At 34.5% G+C, this 11,083-nt stretch overlaps 1 protein-coding gene across 1 annotated transcript; it reads right to left on the reverse strand.

The window, feature by feature from the left end:
- Nucleotides 1-418: 418 nt before the first annotated feature.
- Nucleotides 419-11,077, reverse strand: LOC141317350 (dedicator of cytokinesis protein 8-like; the record flags this gene model as incomplete). Its single annotated transcript, XM_073833082.1, has 14 exons — nt 11,034-11,077; nt 10,828-10,913; nt 10,608-10,674; nt 9,511-9,660; nt 6,781-6,861; nt 6,288-6,444; nt 6,064-6,188; nt 4,139-4,229; nt 3,544-3,706; nt 2,801-2,918; nt 1,332-1,402; nt 1,113-1,257; nt 689-790; nt 419-514 (listed from the first exon to the last, which is right to left on the reverse strand). Coding segments are annotated over exons 3-14 (1,332 nt in total), but the record flags the coding sequence as incomplete, so codon positions are not given.
- Nucleotides 11,078-11,083: the final 6 nt, after the last annotated feature.

Here is an 11,083-nt window from a genome sequence, read left to right on the forward strand (position 1 = left end):
AATACACTGATGTTACCTGGACTATTTTAATGATTTCCTTAATACCTTTCTGGGCCTTTGATATCCTAAATATCCTCATTTGTGCTCTGAAGATGAACAAAAGTCTTACGAGTTTGGAACAACATGAGGGTGAGTAATTAATGACAGAATTGTAATTTTTGGATTAACTATCCCTTCAAAATCCTGCTGAAAAGAATAGCCTTGACCAGGCTCAGTCTGGTTTTTGCTGGTCTGGAGCTGGTTTAGCTGATGGCCATCCAGCACGCTCTTTCATGTGACACCGTTTGACCTTGAGGTCTTGCTAGTTAACCTTGTTGAAAAGTGATGCAGGAAGCATCAGCACCAGCACACCAACATTCAAAACACAACATAAGCTGGACTTTCCAGCTGGGAGGTGAGTTCTGAGAGTGTTTCGCACCTGTGTTTGGACTGAGGACACAGCTTGTAGCTCAAGGTTGAACAGTCCCTTGTGATTCTCCAACCACTTAACAGGAGGTACCTGAGCTGGCAGTTTCTGAAGGCATATAAAAAGACGCAAATTTACAGAATATACACGATATTCAAACCAATGAATACACAAAGCCAAAGAAGAATCACTGAATCTGTGCCCAAATGAGACATCAATGTAAGGTTCCACAATTAAATGATTGGCATGCAAAAAAGGCAGATGTGAAATGGTTGACTGTACCTCTGGGGAATGCAGAGAATAGTTCACAGGAAGTTTGTCCAGAACGATTGGCAGACACTGCTGCCCAGTCTGCAGCCTGTCATTGTTCAGCATGGGTAACCACTGCGGGGAAGGAAGTGAAGTCACGACACTTACAGTTATTTTTAAAATGCAATTTATTCCTGTGATGCAAAGCTGAATTTTCAGCAGTCTTTAGTGATCCTTCAGAAATCATTCTAATATGTTGATTTAGTGCTCAAGAAACGTTTATCACCATTGTTGAAAACAGTTGTGCTGCTTATATATTTGTGGATAATGTGATACATTTGATGCAAGATTCAAAAGAATAGCATATATTTCGCAACATTATGATCATTTTATGCCATCCTTGCTGTATAAAAGTATTAATTTCACACACAGATACACAATCGGTTCAGTCACTTACTGAATATCCAATGAGAGTCTCCACACTTCCAGTCTGGTTCTGTTTCTGCTGGCAGCTGATATGGTAAAAGGTGAACAGCAAGTGATGTTTCTCAGTTAGACGGGCTGGAAGATGGATCTTTATCTCGTCATAGAAATCAGGAGACCTGTGGAGGAAATGGAAACAGCTCATTTGCTTGATATATTGATCACTAAAATCATTGTAAGAGATTGTGATTACCTGTTGTGGTATGTGATTGGAGTGTAGACCTCTTGAAGAAACTCAGGGCCACTTGATTTTCCAAAGATTACCTTTTTGGGGCAATGCAGAGGCGAAGGTGAGTGAGGTCAATATTTGCATTCGCAATAAAATATACATTTTAAAATCTGCTTTATAGTGATTACACAATCACAGTTGAGAAAATCTGGCCTATGATTGTTAAACAAACAAATATATAATTTGTGATTTAATGGTCTGTCACTTAAAGGTTTTATATATTATTAGTTTGGAAACAGCAAAATTTTGAATGCTTTTTAAACAAGTCTCTTAGGCTCACCAAGTCTTCATTTATTTGGTCAAAAACGCAGAAAAAAACTGCAATATCATGAAATATTATTATAATTTAAAACAATGGTTTTCTATTTTAATATACTTTAAAATATAATTTATTCCTGTGACGTAACGCTGAATTTTCAGCATCATTACTCCAGTCTTCAGTGTCACATGATCCTTCAGAAATCATTCTAATAGGCCGATTTATTATTAATGTTGGAAACTTTTGTGCTGCTTAATATTTTTATGGAACCTGTGATACATTTTTCAGGGTTTTTGGTGAATAAAAAGCAAAAAAGGACAGCTTTAATTTAACATTTGAAATGAAAAATTAAAATCTTTTCTAACATCAAGTCTTTGCTATCACTTTTTATTAATTTAACACATCCTTGCTGAATTAAAGTATTAATATCTTTCAAAAAAGAAAGAATAAAAATTTACATATACTGTATTTTATATTGTTAGAAAAGATTTCTATTTTAAATAAACGCTGTTCTTTTGAACTTTTTCTTCATCAAAAAAATCCTGAAAAAAGTAACACAGGTTCCAAAAACATATTAAGCAGCCCAACTGTTTCCAAGATTGATAATAAATCAGCACATTAGAATGATTTCTGAAGGATCATTTGACACTGAAGCCTGGAGTAATAATGCTGAAAATTTAGCTTTGTATTACAGGAATGAATTACATTTTAATGTATGTTAAAAAAAAGAAAACAGTTATTTTTCATTATAATATTTTACAATCTTTTGATCAAATAAATGCCGCAGTGATGAGCATAAGAGACTTGTTTAAACAACATTACAAATCTTACTGATTCCAAACTTTTGAATGGCAGTGTATATACATTTACACTAAAATATCATTATTTTATCGTATTTTATCATTATATGCTTTATTAAGTAATTGCACCAGGGTAGAAAGACAATAATTGAATATAAAAATCTATATGTTTACAAACGTTTACAATATTTTTCTTTTCAGACCACTTTAGTCTACCAGCTAAGCTGATTTTTATTACATTTCTATTGTATTACAAAAAATATTTATTACTATTAGTATTCTTAATGATGTTGTTGTGAATATTAGAATATAAATGCAATGGTAATACATTTTTGACATATAAAAAATAAATATGAATATGGTTTTGCACTTACATGCATGGCACAGCTAGGGTCCTCACTACTCATGAACTGCATTTTAACCGTAATGTTTCTGGCTGAAGTCAAACGGTTAGTAAGATTCAACCTCAGAGGATACACATACAGGAGGTTCCTGTAACATAAAAGAAAATAAACTCAAGTTATTTGCAGACAAAATTCTTCCATTTGAAATCTTCAATTGGGTGTAAAAACATTAGCTGCCCACTAGATGGCGCAGACCGCTTACAGTTCAACACTGATAACAAGGAAGAAACTAGTTGCACCAGTGTAGCCATGTTCAGTCATAAATATGGGAAGGTGCTTGCGTTTTTCCTGGCTTATTTCCATATTTCCTTGTTTTAATGCACATTTATCCTACAATTGATCAAAGAAATTAAACAATTCTACTTTTTCCATAATCTATAAACACACTTTCATATTCCTCTGATCACATGGTGCTTTCTAGGTGAGTCAAGTTTCTTATTTTAGGCTTAATTTGTAAGACCTGATTGCTTGTTTTTGTAGACCTGGCAACTTTGTCCTGCACGCAGTTTTTCCAACTGTCTGTGCTCATAGTAAATGAGTGACTAATATCAACCATAGTTCTGCCCTTCAAATTCTGACAAACATTATTGCTCAGAAGTCAGAACTAAGATTTTTTCAAGGTTACTGATTAATCACTGCATTCAATTTCTGCCAAATCTCAGGCTGAAAATACAAGTGAGTGTTTGTGTGTTTGTGTCTGAGAGAGGAATTACCGGTATATATTGTGAGGCACATAGACTTCACTGGAAGGGAACTCTAGTACTTCTTTAACCGCCCGTGGATTTTTCTCAGACACAGGCTTCACTGGAATCAGTTCAGGGGACAGACACCCAGGAACCGTCTCCGGCACTGGAGACACTTCTAGTCTCAGATAACCTTTCAAACAACACATACATTAATGGTTTATTTTGAGTTACACGCCAAAGTTTAATCCTTATCCACTTTATTTTTCAAATGCGAAAGTAAACCGTTTTCTGTAAAACAGCGAGAAGAATAACAAAGTGCAGTAAATGGTAAAACTGTTTGCGCTACAAACCACTCTGTTCGTAATTAAGATAATACATTGAAATAATATGGTAAGACACACCAGTTTGCAAAATCAAGCAGCAAAACAAGCAGTTTTGTACAGCTAAAAATAGCTGGAAGTGGATGAGCCTGGAAGCCAGACCCATAAAATTTACAAACGCCTGCCTCCACTCTTATCGGAAAAATAAGGTGGATAAATAAAATTTTTAATCACAAGATCATCACTGTTAACTCTTGCACATGGGAGTTTTTCTGTGGAATACTGGACATCTAGATCCTCACCAGGTATGATCTTAACACGTCGCTGACTGGACGACCTCTTGATGTCCGCCAGAAACTTGAACAGGTCCTCGTCACTCAGACGCTCTCCTTCCTGCAGGCACACAGAATAAACCATCAGCTTAATTTTAAGTATTTCATAAATGACATTGTTTCAAATCAAATGTGTCTTGAATATGTTACGTAGAACAGCAGAATAGTTCTTCAGTTTAGAGGAAGAATATTGTAAGAATGCAGTGTGATATTAGATGAAGAGCACAGCTGAAGAACGCAGGCACCGGTTAATCTGGAGAATGTGAAGAATGGAATAATGCACTCAAGGTGACCAACTGAAATTCAAATAATTGTAGTTTTTCCCAGTGTTAACTCAATGAGGTTGGATTTTTAGCACAGGAAAGCACTGTTCTGAAACATACACTTCCAGTCAAAAGTTTTTGAACAGTAAGATTTTTAAAGAAGTCTTTTCTGCTCACCAAGCCTGCATTTACTTGATCCAAAGTACAGAAAAAACTGTACAATTTTGAAGAATATGTTTATTATTTAAAATCGTTGTTTTCTATTTGAATACATTTTGAAAGCAATTTATTCCTAGCACCTAGCACCTTTCCTATTATTTTTAGCATCATTACTCCAGTCACATGATCCTTCAGAAATCATTCTAATTTTCTGATTTGCTGCTCAAAAACATTTTTTATTATTATTATTTTGTAATCAGCTGAGTAGAATTTTTTCAGGTTTCTTTGATGGGTAGAAAGTTCAGAAGAACAGCATTTATCTGAAATAGAAGCCTTTTGTAACATTGTAAAAGCCTTTATCATCACTTTTGATTAATTTAAATCATCCTTGCTAAATAAAAGTATTAATTTTAATAATTTATTTCACACAAAAAAATACAGACTCCAAGCTTTTTGAATGGTGTAGTGTATAATGTTAAAAAAGCTTTTTATTTCAGATAAACGCTGATTTTTGGATCTTTCTATTCATCAAAGAATCCTAAAAATCTACTAAACTGTTTTAAACATTGATAATAATAAATAATAATCAAAAATCTTTCTTGAGGAGCAAATCACGTGACAATGAAGACTGAAGTAATAATGCTGAAAATGTAGCCTTGATCACAGGAATAAATTACATTTTAAAATATATTAAAATAGAAAGCAGTTATTTTAAACAGTAAAACACTATTACTGCTTATTTTGGATCAAATAAAAGCAGGCTTGGTGAGCAGAAGAGACTAAAAATCTTACTGTTCAAAAACTTTTGACTGGTGGTGTACAAAAAAATCTTTCATCCCATTCAGCTCATTTAGTTTCTAATACTTATTCCTGGTCTTTTTGTAAACAAATCATCTGTGCACATTATTTAAAACAACAACAAACAAAACAGCAAATGTTTATGTAAATGACTTCCTCTGTAAATGACATCATCAAGAACTCTTATTTTTCAGCTCCTCCCCTTTAACCACCTGCAACCAAGAAACCACACCCACCTACTGTACACTACAGTTCCAAAAGTCTGGGGTCAGTAAGATTTTTTTAAAGAAATCAATACTTTTGTTCAGCAAGGATGTAATGATCAAAAGTAGGTAAAAACTATTGTACAAAAGAATTCTATTTGAAATGTTGTGCTTTTGAACTTTCTGTTCATCAAAGAATCCAAAAAAATATTCAACAGCACAACTGTTTTCTACATAAAATATAACAAGAAATGTTTCTTAAGCACCACAGGAATAAACTCATTGTAAAATACATTAAATTAAACATTAAAACATATTTAAATTGTAATGATATTTTACAATATTACTGTCTTTACTTTTCAAAAACATAAAATCTTACAGACCTCAAACCTCTGTGCCTAAACAAAAAAATCAAGTCCCATCTACATTTTCTGTTGAATATACTATTTGCTATGAAATCTGCAAGCATTACCTGCTTGATGAATGTGCACATAGTAAGAGCTGGTTTGAAGCCAGACAGGATATAGTTGTCCTCCATTATGCTGAATCTATCCGAGTTACGTCTAGGCAATCCCTTCTTTTCCGTATTACCCCTGCCTGTGCCAAAATCAAAATACACAATTATGGATTTAACAGTAATAGTGGGTGATGCATTATATTAACAGACCAACACTGTTCATCTATTCAGTCTCTCACCATTGATGCTGTCTGTGTCACTTGTGTCTCGTTCCAGTGTGGAGCTGATGGCACTCATAATGTTGACAGTGGCGAAGGCCAAAGGCATCCTGTAGCGCCCCAGCCTTTGACAAAACCCCTCCGCCTGATTCTTTAGCTTCTCCAACTTATCTTTGTTCTGATGGACAGAGAAAAAAAAATGGTGGTTCATAAAAAGAAAGCAGTCTTGGTCATCACAATATTTCTCATTAGAGAAATAATGCAGATTTGAAATTAATTAGAGAAAGAACTGATTGAATTATACACACTTTATTGTTTGAATTCAAAATAATGCTTTTACTCTTCTAAAAAAGCTTTCCACTAGACATTGGCACATAGATACACTGAATGATTACCTTATGGACTGTTCTTTGTATACAAGAGTATTGTCACATGATAATTAGTAGGGGGTGTCAACATACTTTTAGCCATGCTGTGTACATAAACAACGAAAAAGAAAGTGTTCAGTGGTTACCTTAGGAGCATCACTGTCCTTCAGTACCATGTATGGTTCAGCACAATCCCCGATTTCTCCCTGCTGAAGAACCTTCTCAATCTACACATGTTCATCAACACAAACACACTATTGTTACATTCATCATCATCTCTATCATGGGGAATCATCACTATCGATGCTAGTGGTCTTAATATGGGCTGATGTGTACAGAGCAGGCCATTGGCAAAGATAATACACATACATGCTACCATTTGGTTTTTTTACATTCAGCAATAATGCATTAAATTAATCAAAAGTAACAATAAAGACATTTATAATGTTACAAAAAAGATTTAAATAGCAAATAAATGCTGTTCTTCTGAAATTCCTATTTATAAAATACAACTTATAAAGTAAAAAATAAAATATCAATGTTTCCACAAAAATATTAAGCAGCTCAACATTGCTGATTTCTGACAGATCATGTGACTCTGAAAAGTGAAGTAATGACTGTTGGAAATTTAGCAGTCACATCAATAAATTAGAAAAAAATAAAATGTTTAAATAGAAAACAGTTATTTTAAACTGTAATAACAATTCACCATATTTTTTTACTGTATGTTTGATAAAAAATGAGCATAAAAGACTTACTTTATAAACATAAAACTAACTTACTGACCCCACATTTTTAATGTACATAAACAAAACGCATATAATTTACTCAAACTTCACTAAAATAAAGAAAATTGACCAAGTCTATATATATCTAAAACAAGATGATATCAAGATAATAAAGTTAGCAGTCAGATTTTTTATGTCTTTAAAAGAAGTTTCTTCTGCTCACCAAGCCTGCTTTTATTTGATCCAAAGTACAGCAAAATCAGTACAATTTTGAAATATTTATAATTTTTTAAAGGTGCCATAGAATGCATTGAGAGAATATTTTAAATTGTTCTCTGATATCTACATAGAAGGTATATGGCATAGGAAAGGGCAAAAAATCTCCAGAAACGGTTTTACAAGTCCATTTACAATCCTAGGATTTGCCCCTAGAATGAAATGCTCTGTTATTGCCTTATTTGGAAGCTTCATGAATATTAATGAGTTATGCTCTGATTGGCTGTTTCACAGAGCTGATCATCTCTATAGCTGGCACATGGATAAAAATCTATATTTAATTAGGAGCTCTTGCCGCTTTTAATATGTGGTTTGTTGAATCTGCCGTTTTGAATCGCCGACATTTTAGTCTCATTACTGTGATCGCGTGTGCTCTGTGTAAAGTTATAATGCAGAGGGAGTGCTTACTTACCACACAAGTTCAGCTGCTTGTCAGTGATACTCGGGATCTGTAAATTATTCGCCATCATCAGCGCAGTTATTTCTCCATCATTCACCATCATCAGCGCAGGCATCTCTCTGTTTATGTGGTAAGTGAAATCTTTTGTACTGCAATGTAACAGGCTAGCGCTAGCATTAAGCTAACTGTGTCCCTTCAGTGGCTTGCCTTGTTTACTGATGTGCTGACGTTACCGATGATTGGGCGACGCCCCCAACATTTGCATCGCCCAATCATCGGTAACGTCAGTACATCAGTAAAATAATGCGAGCCACTGAAGGGACATGGTTAGCTTAATGCTAGCGGTAGCCTGTTACATTGCAGTACATGTAATTTCACTTACCACATAAAAGGAGAGATGTGTGTGCTGATGATGCCGAATGATTTACAGATCCTAAGTATCACTAACAAGCATCTGAACGTGTGTGGTAAGTACTAGTGTCGCTGCATTATAACGTTACACAGAGCACATGCGATCACAATAGTGAGACTAAAATGTTGCTGATTCAAAATGGCAGATTCAACAAACCGCATATTAAAAGCGGTTAGAGCTCCGTAATTAAATATATATTTCCTCCATGTGCAGCTACTGAGATGAGCAGCTCTGTGAAACATCCAATCAGAGCAGAGCCCCTCATTAATATTCATGGACCTTCCAAATAAGGCAATAACAGAGCATTTCAGTCTAGGGACAAATCCTAGGGTTGCAAATGGACTTGTAAAACCGTTTCTGGAGATTTTTTGACCTTTCCTATGCCATATACCTTCTATGTAGATATCAGAGAACAATTTAAAATATTGTTTCAATGCATTCTATGGCACCTTTAAAGCTGAATTTTAGCATAATTACTCCAGTCACATTATCCTACTCAAAAAACATTCACTATTATAATTATGTTGAAAACAGTTTAGTAGAGTTTCTTTGATAAATAGAAAGAACAGAAGAACAGCATTTATCCGAAACAGAAATATTTTGCAACATTATAAATGTCTGACTCCAAGCTTTTGAATGGCATAGTGTATAATGTTACAAAAGCTTTTTATTTATTTCAGAAAAATCTTTAGATCTTTCTATTCATTAAAGAGTCCTAAAAAAATTTACTCAACTGTTTTGAATATTGATAATAATAAAAATGTTTCTTGAACAGCAAATCAGCATATTAGAATCATTTCTGAAGGATCGTGTGACAGTAAAGAAATGTTGAAAATTCAGCTTTGATCACAGGAATAAATTACATTTTAATATATATTCAAATAGAAAGCAGTTATTTTAAATAACAAAAATGTGCTGAATTTTGGATCAAATGCAGGCTCGGTGAGCAGAAGAGACTTCTTTAAAAAACATAAAAAATCTTACTGTTCAAAAACTTTTGACTGATAGTGTACACATTTTGATACATTTTACATACACAGTAGCCATTACTTAACACTACCTTAATGACCAGATAGATATCTGGAGAGGGGTAGGAGATGGAGAAAATAGCAGATCTGGCCAAAGTGGAGGCATCAGTGTGGGGAGTGTGTGCCCGCAGGAATCCCTTCATGTGATCTGAGTTCAGGTCAAAGTGGAAGTTCTCTGAAATCTGAAGGAAAAAATACCATCATTAGCCTGGATAGCATGAAACAACCAGCCTGTTAAGGGTTTTGCCATATAGAAGGGAAATTGTGGTGCATAAAGAACAAAAATACTTCCTTAAATTTCACACAGACTGAACCAATCAGAATGGAAAGACACTTCAGTGTCATAGTAACATTAGCAGTTTTTCTCTACATGAACTCACTTAATCTGACAAAACTCATCTTCACGATTGTGATGAATCAATTCAAGCCTGACTGTGTCACATCAGGAATTTTAAATTATGTTTTTTTTTTCTTTTAACATTGTGAAAGGGTAATTCTTCCCATCCAAAACACTCTCTTCACCAAGCCATGGAAAATAACCCATGCTGCATAAAGTCCCTATTTAGCATGAATCATCTGGTCTGTCTCTTGCATTAACCTTCTTCAGTAAAGGCTAAAGCTAAAGAGGATTAATGTAATACTTCAGGATATTCCTCCCAAATATATCTGCTGCCAGTCTATTTAATATGGAAATATACACAGCTTGCATTACAGCTCACTCATTCTTCAAGATCCATGACTGTCAGTCCAAGACTCACTTAAATTTGTGCTAATGACAAGTTGTGTGTATTCGAGTGGTTCGTGTTCACTAGTTTTAAAGACCTTGGTCTAAACCGTTCCAACTGAATTTTGTGACCCATTTCTACTTCTTTGTAATCAAATTGTTGTTTTAGATATATTAAATATAGATGTGACCTTAAATGAAAAAGTCTCTCATTAGTCTCTAGCTCAGTTCAGACTGAAATGAAGGAATGTGGGAGGACTAACAGGAAGAACACTGACAGGAAGAATATTTATTAATTATGTCTCCCCATCTTAAGCAAACCGGATTAAAGGGTCAAAATACAATAACCATACCACATATTTGAGATTTTTTTCATAGCTTTTATGATAAGCATTAGAAACTGACCTTCTTCTTCTCTTTCAGGTCATAGAGGGCCATGGTTGCAAAGAGAGGCTCAATTTCAATCTCAAATCTGTAGAAGGAACACATTATTTTAAAACCAAATATAACCCTAATAAAACCAAATTTAAACCTTAAGGTAACAAATGAAACAGGTCACTTAAAATCAACCAATTAGACATTTAGAGAAAATAACCAATTATAGTGGATGGTAAATATGTATTACTTGATGGTCTGGCATCGCACTAGTATCCTCTGTCCAAAGTGCTCCTTGGGACAGTCGGGAATGGGACGAATCGCTACTGCATCCTCCTGTACACAGTCAAGGGCAGATTGAAGACAATATTTAACTTCTAACTGAACCCTTTTGTTCACAAAAATGAAGTGCTGTTTAACATTTGGGCCTGTATTTAATTTAAGGCAAGGCTGCACCTCATCAACAGGTGGGTAGAGGCCGAAGAGCTCGCCGTAGCGGTTGCTGT

The sequence above is a fragment of the Garra rufa genome, unplaced genomic scaffold (genome assembly GCF_049309525.1).
Source record: "Garra rufa unplaced genomic scaffold, GarRuf1.0 hap1_unplaced_791, whole genome shotgun sequence".
NCBI classification, from domain to species: domain Eukaryota; kingdom Metazoa; phylum Chordata; class Actinopteri; order Cypriniformes; family Cyprinidae; genus Garra; species Garra rufa.